The following is a 14,063-nucleotide window of genomic DNA, read 5'->3' as shown; positions in this document are numbered from 1 at the left end:
AGCTTACAAACCCCACCTACGCCTCAGCTCTGACATTTCCCACTGTTTTTTAGGACCCAAAAAAAGGTTTGTGTGAGTTTCTTCCTGCGCACCCAGCCAAGGAGCTCTCCTCCCCACCCAGCAGCGCTGGCGCCTGGGGGCTGTTCTCCATCCCCCTCCCCTCCTTGCCAACGGGGAGACTTGCAGCCCCATGCGGGAGGGCACTCTGGGGCTCAGGGCAGCCCTCAGCCGCCCCAGGTAGTCCAGCCCCCCCATTCCTGTCAGCTCTTACCTACCCAGCAGCTCCTCTGTGGCTCCATTGCCAGGGAAACACAGGGCCCCCCATTCTAGAAGATTTCCCCCCCTCCCAGCAGAGCATTCCACATGTCTTACACCCTGCCCCGCTCCCCCATACCCTCCTGCAACCCCTCCAAATTGGGAGCCCCCGAGAAGAAAGAAACAGACTAAGGCGATATTTATTTTTTTTTTTCCTCCCCTAATAGCAAAATATATTTCAACTGCTGTAATACAGTAGATTATAAACAGCTCTTCTGCGTGACAGAACACAGCACAGGTTGCATACAGGGAACCGCTGGTGCCAGGACCGTCCTCTGCCCGTGCGCCTCTGCCCCGCCCCCGCAGGGGCAGCGATGGCTTCAGGGAACAGAGACGAGGCTGAAGCTGGCTGGGAGGTACCACGGGCAGCTGGCTCATAACCTGGATGCCACACAGCACCTGGGCTTGCTCACAGCTTGTGCTGGGCCATGGTCCTTCCCGAGAACAAACCGTTATCTGCTTGAAAACCGGGATGCATTTCACCATATCAATACTGATTTTTGTGATGTTATTGAGCAAGGAGCTGCAGCTGTACTGGCATCCATTCCAAAGCCAGAGGCTTCCCACCTCAGAACTGAGGGAGTTACCATGGAAGCAAGCTGCACAATCCTTGTGTTGGGAAAAACCACAGAGAACAGCGTATACTATTATTAAGAACTTGTAAAGGGCAGGTTGTGAACCTTAGCATCCTCATTATTAACCAGAACACCATACTGCGCCAGCTCTGGCACTCGCAGCCTAAGAAAACTCAAACGTGGTATAATTGACTCTAATTAACCAAGCAATGTGCAAAAGACTTAGTATTTCCCCTCCAGTACTCTTGAGAAAAATGAAAATAAGCCCACATCCAAAAGCAATTTAAAAACCCATGAAATTGAAAGTAAGCCCAATTGTTAATGCCCTGACAGCACGGTTGCCAGATGCCTTGATCTACAAGGCTAAAAATCTCAACCTGTCAAAACCTGAGACTAGTTCCAACAGCTGAGCATCCCTTTCTGGTTGCCTTTTGCTTGTCAGATGCTTGAGCCCTCAGGCTTCAAACACTGAGGATGCTGACAGAGTAAACACTGATATTCTTTATTAGGAATACGACAGCGCCAGCCGTGAGAGGAACACCAAAACTCAGCCCAAAGCGCCATGATTTGTTCTCCTTTTGAGAACACCAAGACAGCAGCAAGACCTGACACAGGCATCAAGAGGACAAACCAAGTCCCTGCTCCGTCACACTCTATTTGAGTGCAGTTACAGCCATACAGAAGGGGGTTGAGCACCACAATTAAGTAGTACTGGACTGAATTTCATCCTGTATTAAGGAGGTGACAAAGCTGTTTGGCCAAAGAGTGGGGGTTTTTGTCTGGTTGGTTTTTTTAGAAAAGGAAAAGGAATCTTAGTTGCTCCAGCAATTCTAACCCTTCCTCCCACAAAAGGTAGAGTGAAAGATTTAGGATTAATCGAACTGAATGAGGAAAAAGTAACCCATTTAATTTTCAGGATTTTATACTCTAATACTGCCAAGTTTCAGTATATACATGAACTCCTTCCTCTGAAATTAACCCAACTGTTTCAACAAACAACTTCTAGTAGGAGATATTGTCAGGAAAGCCACATATGCAAACGCTGTACTTGACAAATTTGACCTGACACAATGTCCTTTGTGAAGGGTGGGATTCCTTCTCACAGAAAACTGAAAACCTGGAAGAGTTGAAGTATCACCTAGCTTTCCTGAAATTACTTTTGACTCAGGTTAGTAAAAATAGAAGCCCAAAAGACAGTCTTATCAGGAGACAAGTCCATCAACAGCCCCAATACTGCTGGTACCCAATACCTAGGCCAGTAAGGCCAGGTCAGTAATACCCAACACCTGGGTCAGTAAGGAAAAGCTGTGACCAAAAAGTACCAATAAGGAACATCTGAGTAATTCAGAAATCCCTGTGACCAGAGTTAAGGTACCTCCATCAGGTTACCCTCCCTCCCCAATTATGGGAGCTGCAGTTCCAGTAAAACTTAAGAAGAGAGCAATACTAGGAAACCAATCTTCACCTGACATCCTCCCTGACATAAGAGCAGACACCAGCAGATGAAAAAAGCAGCTCTGACTTCAGCCACTGGGTCAACTCTTATTTCCCACCGAAGCTGCCACAATACACATTGGCAACAGACACCAAGACGTGCTGGCATATCGAGCTGTGCGTAGTCATTTTGGATGAGAAAGCACTATGGACCTGTAAAGTCGATTGCGTTTCCTTACAGTTGGGTCATAGCGTTTCAAATCTTTCTTACTAAAGAAAGCCTTAACTTGTATACCTCAAAGCACCTGCCAAATTAAAGCAAAAGCTCTTTTACAAGTTAACTGTGTTAAAAGAATTGATTATCTGGAGCCAGAGAAAGGAAGATCTAGAAGAAAAAAAAAAAAAAGACACTATTCCTCAAGTCACAAGGGCCTTCAGAGAACAAAAATGCCTTAAGTCAGTTCGGAACTTAATGAGCACAGAGAAAACAAATTTTAAGTGTAAAAAGTGCTATAAAGACTGCACACACTGTGCCCTGCTTCTGAACTTGATTCTCCAACACAGCCACAAGTAAATTGACAATCCCTTCTTTCTCTGCTCATCTTAAATCTGTAGGCAGCCAACACGCACAGAATACAGTTCAAAGCCACCCAGGAAAACTTTGGCTATTTTCAGAGCAAGGAGGCAAATATCCTGTTTCTCTGCCACTTGTCTGCATCATAGCAGCAGACAGGATCACAAGGAGTAGAAGTTTTTTTAGACAACCTATTAGCAAAAAGGAGAAAAAAAATTGCAAAGGTATGGCTGAGGAAGATGGACGGATGCCAACAATGAGCTATTAGCAAATCTGACTAGATTATCTGTTGTTCAGAAGAGCAGCAACGTGGGGGGACTCCTGGATGAGAAGATTCCAGTAGACTCCACCTCCAGCTCAATGTTTTACTGGCATGGAAATGGCTCAAAGTGGGACAGCACGTAGTGGATGCTGCCTATTAAGCCTGTTGCAATCCAGGTCAACTGGTTTGCCTCAGTAATGTTTTAAAAAAATTAGAGTTTCTCCCCAATAATCAGGAGGCACAACTTCCCTTAGAAAAAGTCCGTAGTGAGTTAGGTCATTGGTCCAAATACTTGGAGGACAACTCTGATTTTCTGTGATGACATGGCCAGAGCATAGCATTCTTACATCTTCACGTGACATGACCATGAGCGTGGTTTTAAGTAGTCCAGGAACGTGGGCTGCAAAACATGGAGAGGCAGCAAGTTAGTCACAGGCCAAAAGCACCAGCTGTGGTGTGGTCTGCTCAAGTCAAACAGCCCTAACAGGAAAGATCAAACTGCATTTTCACACCCTGCAACTTTATTCTTATCATCACTGAACAGCGTGCGCAAGTGTAGCTGCAGCCACAAGCTATCTGCCTGTCACCCACCTTACCCCCAGTTCTGACACCTCAGCTAAATGCTGTGGCTAGTAGCATACCATGTCAAGAAGCCAGTCATTTACTATAGCAAACTCTTAACTGAGAAGAGTGAAACTTAAAATAGAGTTTGCCTGAGGCTACCTTTGGTTAAAGCTGAAATCAACTAGCACAGCAAGTGGAACAGAATCTGATACCAAGAAAATGAGTTATAACTCAGATAAAGTAACACCAACAAAACCCCAAACCGACCATTTATAGGCAACCAATTCTCACTGCCACCCACTCTAGCCCAGGAGGGGCACAATAGGCTCAGTTTTTGCGTCCCTCCTAGAAGAATTGCTCCTGACCTCATTGGTCAAGTGCTGCAGTTCCATTCACACAGCCCGAATGGCCTAGCGCATTCTCAAGTGGTGGCTTATGTCCTCAGAAATGTGGGGAAAACACCCTCAGTTTCAAGTAGCGAAATACCATCAGCATAGAAAGAGTGCTAGTGAAAGCACTTTTGTTAGGAAAAGCCTTCCTAGATTCCCTACAGCGTCTAGACTAAATAACTCCTAGTGAACTGCTACAGCACGCTGCCAGAAAGGCTTGTGCCATTTAACTTCTGCCCTGGCCCCACAGCAAGAAAGGGGAAGCCACTTGCATGGGCAGTTGTCCCACAGCAAAGATCGGTCACTCACATTTTCCATAGGGCAGTACTGGCGGGCGTACCACTCCTGGCTGTAGAGGCAAATGATGACACCTTGGCCCAGGAAGAGGGATGTCCACATGATCACGTTCCAGATGGGCCCTTTCCGACGGTCATTAAGGGTGAAGTTGAAGACCACTGGGAAGAGGTGAAACGAGCAGCACGATTCAGAAACACTCAGGATTAAAGAATCAAAGCCCAACTGATTTCACTGGATCTTTCCCTTCATCTCTGGAGCAACAAAGGCTGCTCTGTGAGGTCAGTATAGTGCAAGAAAATCTGATTATGCTTAGCAGCAGAGCAAATACTGAGTTGATTCTGACATTTGCTTCCAATAAGTTTGCCAACGAGCTGGCCCAGCTGTATGCCTCCAGGGATCAATATTGCTTGTGTTACACTGGTGACGAAGACATGCTGGCAGAGGTAGCCTACAGTTTATTAGGGCCCTCTAAGTCAAACCCCAAAACGAAATGCAAGAGGTCCATCTTTGAAACAGGCTCTCTTCCTCACTGCAATAGCAAAGTAATATTTGTCTTACACTATGACTTTAAAGAGGAAGACTTCCAACCTGCTGACATACAGCAATTCAACTGAGCCCTGGCAAAGGGGAAACAGTGCTATTAAAATACGTACAGTGTCACACAAACAGCAGTATATCATATATAGCTCTCTTCCTCTCCAAGCTTGCAAACCCAGTGCGTGTGTTTCTATATCTATCTCTACTGAGCTACTTAGCTGCAAAAATCCATTCACAAAGTCTGGACCCACAATTACAACTTTTGGACAAGAAACAGTTCTGTACGTTAGTGCCTAAAGACTAACTGGCATCATTATCAGAAGGGCAAGGCATGCTTGTTAAAAATCAAAAGCCACAAACCACTCATCTCCTACAAACTTACCTCCAAAGCACGTAAACAGGCAAAAGAGAACTGGATAGAAGTAGCCGAAGCAGATGCTCAGAACGTATTCATGCACAGCAGCTGATACTGTGAAGACAGATAGCATCGCTGCTGCTTTGAACTTCTTACCAAAAAACTGGAAGAGAGAAGAATACCACGTATTATAAGCTATTCTGCTGTGGTTTTAGTTTGGTTGTTTCAACACTGTTGGTTTTTTTTTTTTACCTGAACTAAATGCCTGCGCCAGCCAGCAGGCATACATGAAATGCTAAGTGCTTTACAGAGTGCCTTGGATTTTAGGTGTTTTTCTTCAGGTCTGGTCTCCTGCATAAGTACTCAGGTTGAGCCCACTCATGAAATATCTACCATAGCTCATCAAAATCGCACAATGTCAGTTCAGACTGTTGAGTCAATCCTTACATTCCTACACCTCAGACCCACATTTTGCACACATGAAGGACTTGAAAATGAGCAACGGATCTCTAAAGAGCACAGTGGCTACCCACAGCAGCTGAGGCAAGACATTTTTGTGCTTCTCAGTGAACAGTGACTCTGCATCTCGACAAATGTACTGTCTTGCTTGGTGGTTAAATGCTTAATTAACAACAAGAATACATCTGCTTGTTACTCACCCAGAGGAAGTCCCTGTAGGCATAGTAGTAGAGCCAGTCATGTACTACCACGTTCCAGGTTCGGTAGTAGTTTGCATAGGAAGTGGAATTCCACCAGTCCTGAAAGCACAGTTGGAAGACTATAAATCTAATTAAGCATAAAACATTCTACAGGTCTTTTCTGGGATATCAAGTTGAAAAACATTGATCAGAATAATACCAAGCTAATAAAACAAGTTACGCCATGAAATAATGCTTTCCATTGCACTTTCAACATTCTACTCTGTATACCAAAGTTTGGTTTTATCCCAAACTGCAGTGGCCGAGATGATATAAGAATAAAAAAGAGTGCTAACAGAGCTATTGGGCAGGTCTGGCATCTGGTTCTGTTTGTGCACAGGGTGTATTACCTTAAAAAGAATTCAGACTGCCAAACAGAAATCAGATCTGTTCTACAGCACAGCAGCAAACTTAAGCCATAACAGCATAAAACAAGCAAAACCCTGTGGATGCTTTGTCTGGTAAAATAATCTTCAGTTTCCTCTCTTTTTCATTAGAAAAAGGAATTTTAGAAGGTTTTAACTTGTAAAGCAAGCTTTACAAACTCCTGCTTCTTACCTTGTAGAACATCCTATCTGCAAAGCGCAGCATCTCAGCAAACGCGTTGAGCCAACAGTGAAGGAATGCAAAGAAAACCAGGAAGAGGATCAGTACACCTAGAAACAAGGTAGGTTCAGACGGATTTTGTAGTGTTTTCTCTCAGCTATAAGCAAGAGCATGTAATGCAGTCAAGACTGTTCTTATAGGCAGTGACACAGATGAGCTTTGTGTTACCTATACAAAAAATTAAAGTATTTCAGTTTCTCACCACACCAGATCATGCTTACTCCAGAGGGCAATAGCAAGACTGCCACAGAGCCTAGAACTTGGATTTGAAGAGAGTTAAAAATCAAACCCAAGCTTCTATTTTGTGCTGCTGTCTCTAAAGTTCAACACCATAATGCTGAAGTCTGCCCACAAGACCTCCTTTGCTGATCTTTGTCCATCACAAACACATGTCATAACAAGCACTTCCCCTCCCTTCCACCTCGTCCACAGAGCCGCTCATGAATCTGGGTCTTACCTGGCAGGATGGAATTGAAGATGCAGAGGACCAGTCCTCGAAGATTGAAGGTTTCTTGACTGCTGTTGCGAAACTGAGGAATGCAGAGTCTCACAAAGATGTAGTAGGCGTAGAAAAGCGAACCAAGCACCTGGAACAAAAAAAAAAAAAAGGTCTGACTCCATGAGAAAAATGCACACATTTAATAACATCACCACTTGACAGCTCTAGGAGAGGAATAGCAGCTGCCAACGCAAGTCAAAATAATTTATTTTACATTGCTGCTAATAAGCTTCCCTAACAGTCCAGGCAGAAAGTAAGCCACAGCCATCTCTGTAGCACGTTGACAGCCAGAAGCAAAAACAACTTGTCTTTTCTACTACAGCAGCTGTAAGTTTCTCCTAGTCATATCAACTCAGAAGTTAAGACACAAAAGATCTGTGCCAATGCCAAAGTAAGCGGGGAAAAGTACCCTGTGATCTAGGTCCAAGACAAGGGCAGAAATAATTGGAAAATACTTCCTGTAGTTAAATCTAATATTAAAGCTTACTTTTATTCCAAAGGAGACATGTACAGGCCAAATCACCTCAGACGTTCTCTGGCTCACAAACCCACGTTCTGGAAGTTGAGGTCAAAATGCAAGTCACTGCTTTAAATACTCTGACTGCTGTAAGCCAGGTGTGTGCTTTGTCACCCTCTTTTGTCAAAGAGTAAGCAGCCAAAGGCCTTTTCATGCCTTTTTTATTATTTTTGTTTTGCTTTTTAAGCCATGAATGCATTGTGTGGCAGTAAAAGTTTCCAAGTAACGGCTTTGTGTGATTGAAACACATCCACAGGAAGCAAATGAAGCTCACGTCCAGACAAACGTGAAGATCAGGTCAACCTTCAGCTCAAATAAGCACTGAAGATCTGGACTCCAGGCCTCATTATTTCAAAATTGGTTTGAATATCTGCAGACAGGTAGCTGTGCCAGTGCATTACAATACAGCATCAGCATAAAGAGGGCCAGAGCACAGATACTGCACTCCTCACACACACATGCAGCTTTTATTTGTGTAGAATGGAGTCTAAAGGCTTAAGCAAGGATTCATTTTTTTCTTTTACACAGCCATTAGTGCAGCAAGATCCCTGTTTCTTTTTGTTTTAGTCACTAAAAAAGTATTATTTTCTCGTAAGCCCACACCAAGTAATCAGTGATTTACTGCCAAAGGGAGAACTGCTTAGCAACATGGTTTAGATGATCTCTGAAAGCGCATTCTTCAGAAAGCTGCACTACTCACCTGTGCAAACTTGGTAGCTACATAGCCCCATCTTATCATGGGATTCCTAGGAAAAAGCACACATGATATCATATCTAAGTAGGACCTCAAAGCAGCAAAAACCTCCCTTCAGTTATTGACTTTACTGACCTATACTCTGGAAAAAACCTGGGTTTTAATTCCAGAGTTCTTAATCTCTTGACATCCAAAAGATGTCTGCCCAAACTGCTGGTTCCTCACTTTCAACTACAGCAGGACAACTTCGGCAATTCCATAAATGGAAAAGTATCCGGAGGGCAGCATTATGCAATTACGTAGGAGGTGATGATCTGCCTGATAGTCACGTAAAGGACTGCTGACTTGACAACTGTCAAAGTGCAACCCAGCAAAGTACAGCAAAGTTTGGGAGTTCCCAGTTTTAAAGGCTTCAGCCTACCTCCTCAAACTCAAGAGACAGGCCTGCACATTAGCACCACATAAAACACAAAAGCCTATTGCAGGAACTGTGTGTCACTAGATATTCAGTGGCAAATTACTAATTTGTTTCGCTTCAAGTGCACTTCCCAAAGAAATAGAACCAGAACTGTAAAGTCCAAATACTATTAACGTTAGAGAGTCTTCATGACCAAGTCCTGCTCTTGCCAGGTTACTGACTTAACCACATCTTTAGGAAAGCTCTAACTCATAAATTGAACAGATCACATCCAGAGATGCTTAACAATGGCTTCAGTTTTTAGACTACCTTAATGCTCTATTAGTGTTGCTCACATTACCTGGGATAGTTGTCTCTGTAGATGAGGGTGGGAGCAAAGAGGAAGTACAGGTACTGAGAAATTCTGGGAATAGGTACCGTGCCTGGAAGAGGGGGAGATAAAAAAAACAAACAACACACTGCAATCTTGCTGCTTACTGACAGCTCGGTTTCCCCAGTACCCTTTCACAACATACAACCCTTATCACCTCAAAAACCATCAGTCTGGAACTAAAGGTATGGAACTTGCAGAGAATAAAACAAACTAGGCCTGTCAGATGGAATTGTCCTCAAGAAGCATAGTTAACAAATGAGGGGGACTAGCAGGTAGTGCAGCGCTAACACCTTGATAGCACATTTCCTTTCCTCTCCTCCTAGGGAGGATGAAGCTGTAAGGCCTGTATCAACATGTGGCTTTACGTTCAGCTCTGGCATGCCTTGCTCAAAGAGCTTCTGTGCTTCTACAATTGCTGTCATTTCAACTAGAGTACTGAGCTGGGGGCATGCAGACAGCCTCTACACACCTTTTGCTCCTAAATGCAGAAATAAGGAGTCCTGTTGAAGCAAGACTTAAGAAATAGAGATGACTTCCATCTGAACAACAGTCTAGCTCATTGCCTAATACCAAATGAAAAGTTTCAGGCTGAAATGATGCAGAAGACTAGCCTAGAGCCTCATCACCTGCCCAAAGCCACCTACTCAAATCCTACCTCTCCAATTCATGAGGCCAGCTCAAAGCAATAAAGGGAAAGCAAGAGCTGGTTATGCACTGCTGCCAAAAAAAAAGTAGGGCAAGTTACTCACTGGACTTGTCCTTTACAGACGACAGGACTCTAGGTACATTCTCCCGGACAAACGAATGAGCCTTCATAACAAGACGAACCTGTAAGACCAAGAGAATATCAGTTTAATGTCCTCACTTTCTCAACTTCCCAATAGAGACTGGATCAAGCATTTTAAGGCAACACCTTCAATATCTTGGTTTCTCTCCAATTTACCTCTTTTACAAGGAAAGGGGTGCCTTCTCTGCCCACAAGCTTGTTTAACTGTCATGAATTTAAAACACTGCAAGGTGAAACATGCAGTAACAATCATGACTCCGGAGAGTCAAAACACATTTCATTTACGCTCACAGAACCACAGCATACACAAGGACTCCGAATCACAGCAGTAAGTCACTAACCAATTAATGTTATCTTAAAATTGAAGCAAAAAAACCCAACCCCTTTATCCATTTCAATAGGCCAGTATGTTTCAACATCTTGAAAGTGACTTCTTGAAGTTAGATGTGTTCTACAGCAATTACCACTACACTGGAATAAGGTGGTGCTACACATAAATAGTCCCTGAAGGGCAAAAAGGAGGGCTAGTCCAAAGTTAATTCTTCGAGTCTACACTCTCATCCCTGACCATCCTTGTTTTAACCTGATGGTCTGACCAGTCCTCCACACTCTTGCACTCTTCCCCCCGCTTCCCCCGATAAAGAAAATTCCACTTTCAATAAAGTTCTGACTACAAGATAAAGACAGTTGCTTCTTGGAAACAGAAAGGGAAACAGGAACCACTTGTTGACTATGTACTTGCAATTTTGTTTGGTTTTTTGTTTGAAAAGGAATGTTACCGTTTCCTTGTGAACTATGGCACAACAGGTAAATTTAAAATTGTTTTAAGCATTTAGCATCCACAAGACAACTAGAAATAAATGGATTTTCAGCCCTGAAGTATGTTTAGGAAAAAGCCACAGTACAATCTTAAATACAGGGTAAAAAAACTCAAGTGGTTTCCAGATCAAAATGAAGTTTACTACCTACTTTTTCTTATTAGACTTGCTGCATGTAAGTCTGTCTTCAAGTCAAACTCCATTCACAGCCCTGGCTTAATTTAATGAATAAAATCAACACTTGACTCCTTAGGAAAAAGGACCCTTTCCATTTTGAAAACAAGATTCAATATATCCATACATACTGAGTAGAGACCTACCTGTTCCAGTATTACAATAAAACGGGAAGCTGGAGGCAAGGCATATGATACCGCAATATAGGTTGGTCCAAATCCAAGCCCAGCTATTTGGAAGAGCGTGAACAACATCCCATAGAAGAGAGAGTGGATTACACGATGGGAGGAACTGCAGTAGACTTGGGCCCACCAGACAAAAAGGTTGTATGGAACAATAACCGTGGCACAGAACATGCACAGCCAAGTACAGAAGACGACCGGGAACTTTCCAAAAACAAAGACCAAGAGATCAAATCCTAGGACCAGCCTAGAAGGCACAAGGAGATCATATTCAGTGTCCATTGCTTCATTAGAAATACTTCTACTCCACTAAATGGCTCCAAAATGCAAAGCTTCTAGCTCATAATTGTTTGACAGTCTAGGTGGAAGTGACTGTGGCAGTTTTCAGCTCAAAAACAGAGGGCTGTCTGTGGTAGATTTAAGTGACCACCCACAAGCACACCAGAAAATAAGAGATGAAGGACTCGTGCCATCAATGCCGTCAGGCACAGCTTACCTTCAAATCCCACAGGGCTTAAGACATCTTTAAGATCAGCATGTGCTTTAAGAGCACTCAAGCTCATCCCTGCTAAGAACGAGCACGTGACTAAACAATCCACTGCTGAACCAGGGTCCAAAAGAGCTTTTGGTGAAACACTCCCAGGACATCACCACTATTATGTCAAGAATCAATTCTTCCCATGAATTTAACACCTAAAGGGGCTTTTCCCCCACCTCTATAGGCATGAGGTATCTAGCACGCAAACCTAATTTAATTCTGCTTTATGAAAACCATTGGCATTCCAGATGGATTCTGTTTAGAAGTCACCCAAAAGGCTTAGGGTCATTAGACAGTCAGTCCAAACACATCCAAGTGGTGTGCACCAGGTACTTTATTTCCTTCATCAAACTTAAAACATAAGGACATAAACAAAAGGATGTTCAACCTTACTGGCTATCAAAGTCAATAGAGCTACAGAGTACACCAATAAAATTTATTTGTTCTCATGCGGACGCTCAGTTGCAAACTGGATCCAAATTATCAGATCTAGATGAGAACACAGCAATGATGTTTCTTCCCCATTTTTTTTTTTAAAGTAATCAGAGAATCCAGCCCTATTAGTTGATTTTTGAGGTAAATACCTATTATCCCCAATGCCCATACACTATTAAGTTAGGATCAGCTAAACAATATTCAATAGTGCACGAGCCTGTTCTTATAGCTAGACAAGAGGGACAGTGATTATAATCAAGATACAGCTCTAGTTTTGTACACCTAAGATCAGATAATCAGCAAGACAAACATGTAATCCTACTTGTGTACATGGGATACAGCTTGCCAAAAAGATACTATTTAAAGCAACAAACAAGTGTGAGAAAAGCAGTCTTTCACAATCTTGTTCACAGCTGGCAACCTGCAAAGCACAATCTTAACTGAGGCTGTGCCAATATCCTTGAGATTTTTCCCCAGGAAAAACAAAAATTCTATTGTTATTTAAGCACAAGTACAGTGTTTCAGAACTGTCATTTTTAAACAGAGAAAGGACTGCTGAAGTAATTTAAGTTTTTCTAAACACAGCCCTCTTTCAAGCAACACAAGCAGCTGAAAGCTGTTTCATTAAAGACACTCAACTAAAGCAGTCCACATGCAGTGATTACCCTCTTCCTTTCGCCAGCCTCGGGATGAGCTAAGCACAGCAGGCCCAACCATACTGGCCATAATTCTCAGGGAATACCCCAATCCGTAGGATTTTCCTAACATCTAGCTACGTGATTGGAAACTACCATATCCCCTCAACAGGGATTCCAACATATAATTTAAGTATGTCAAGCTGAAAACCTCCCTTCCAACAACACCCCAAGGAAGGATTCATCCTTCTTTCTGCACCATTCTGTAGTTTTATGTATCTCTGGCACTTTGGAACAGACTATTTCCCAGCCCTGGTCCCTGTCCTTCCAAAGCATTCTTACCTTCCCTCATCAATGAAGTCTACTAAAAGTGTGCTGAGGATGAAGACAATGAGAAGAGCGATGAACATGTGGTAGATCGTCCTGATGTGACTCACTTCAAACAGCTCACTAAGGGAGAGATTCAAATGCTGTCAGGCCACTCACGTAGCACATCAAACCTCCAGTACATTAGCTTTCAAAGTGTTTCACGGTAAGGTAAGATGACATCACTGCCATCCCAATTATAAAGACTGAAGGCAACACACAATTTGGGTGCCAGTCTACACACACACGGTTTATCCTCAGACAAAGAATAATTAGCCATTATCTTAGTGATACTGAGAGGACTGTAATTAAGGTTTACATTCGGGAAGGCTGCAAGCTGTAGCAGAGATGTTTTAGAAAGAAACAGAGAAGCTTAAATGGATTAGTCCACAGGGGTTTGAACATAAGACCGTGTGGGGTGGTGGTCAGAGTACCTCAAAGCAAAGGCTAGTTAGTTTGCTATCAAGGGTATAGTCAATTTAATGGTATATATGAAGTTAAGTTACTCACTCCAAGAGGGATCTCCTGGCAGTAAAGATCTTCCCATGTTCTGGAGGAGCCCTCAAGGCCCTGCAAACAAAGAGAACATTTGAGACAAGAAAGGAAATAAGGCTTCCAGGAAACATAACCTTGCTACAGGAACAGCTTAAAACTGACTTACTTGGCTTTGTGCAGTTCCTTTTCTGAGCAGGAAGCTGGGAAGATGGAGGCTGAAGATGAGGAATCCAGGAGTGCTGATTTAGCCACCAAACTGTTCACAAACTCTGTGAAGTGACTGTCCACTTCCTTCATGAAAGCTGGCTTCAATTGCTGACAGCAAAAACAGAGCAGAAAGTTGTTTAACTCTCTGGATACATTTTCATAAAATATTTATATTCCTTTTTATCCCAGAGCAGAGCAAGGCCTCAAAAAAAAAAACCATTCCTGGATCATCTGCCAATGATTGGAGCCAAGTTGGACAAGATCAGGGGCTTATCCCGGCCTGTTCACACACCTCAGGCCAGAGGACTTTGCATCTGAT

General features: G+C 43.1%; 1 protein-coding gene across 7 annotated transcripts in view; it reads right to left on the bottom strand.

Annotated features, from left to right (window-relative positions):
* Positions 1–438: 438 nt before the first annotated feature.
* SOAT1 (sterol O-acyltransferase 1) overlaps positions 439–14,063 on the bottom strand; it is a 30,701-nt gene continuing 17,076 nt past the window's right edge. For all 7 annotated transcript variants that reach the window (XM_054833830.1, XM_054833837.1, XM_054833832.1 and 4 more), the window contains 13 exons: positions 13,704–13,852; positions 13,553–13,612; positions 13,019–13,126; positions 11,033–11,315; positions 9,857–9,935; positions 9,075–9,156; positions 8,323–8,368; positions 7,064–7,193; positions 6,559–6,656; positions 5,962–6,060; positions 5,330–5,465; positions 4,423–4,568; positions 439–3,560 (listed from right to left, as the gene is read on the bottom strand). In XM_054833830.1, coding sequence (XP_054689805.1) covers positions 3,504–3,560; positions 4,423–4,568; positions 5,330–5,465; positions 5,962–6,060; positions 6,559–6,656; positions 7,064–7,193; positions 8,323–8,368; positions 9,075–9,156; positions 9,857–9,935; positions 11,033–11,315; positions 13,019–13,126; positions 13,553–13,612; positions 13,704–13,852 — 1,473 coding nt within the window. In that variant the 3' untranslated portion in view covers positions 439–3,503. The remainder of the gene's footprint in view (positions 3,561–4,422; positions 4,569–5,329; positions 5,466–5,961; positions 6,061–6,558; positions 6,657–7,063; positions 7,194–8,322; positions 8,369–9,074; positions 9,157–9,856; positions 9,936–11,032; positions 11,316–13,018; positions 13,127–13,552; positions 13,613–13,703; positions 13,853–14,063) is intronic.

The sequence above is a fragment of the Grus americana genome, chromosome 8, assembly GCF_028858705.1.
Source record: "Grus americana isolate bGruAme1 chromosome 8, bGruAme1.mat, whole genome shotgun sequence".
NCBI lineage: Eukaryota > Metazoa > Chordata > Aves > Gruiformes > Gruidae > Grus > Grus americana.
The sequence above is the reverse complement of the archived record's forward strand: the minus strand, read 5'-3'. Positions and strand labels throughout refer to the sequence as shown.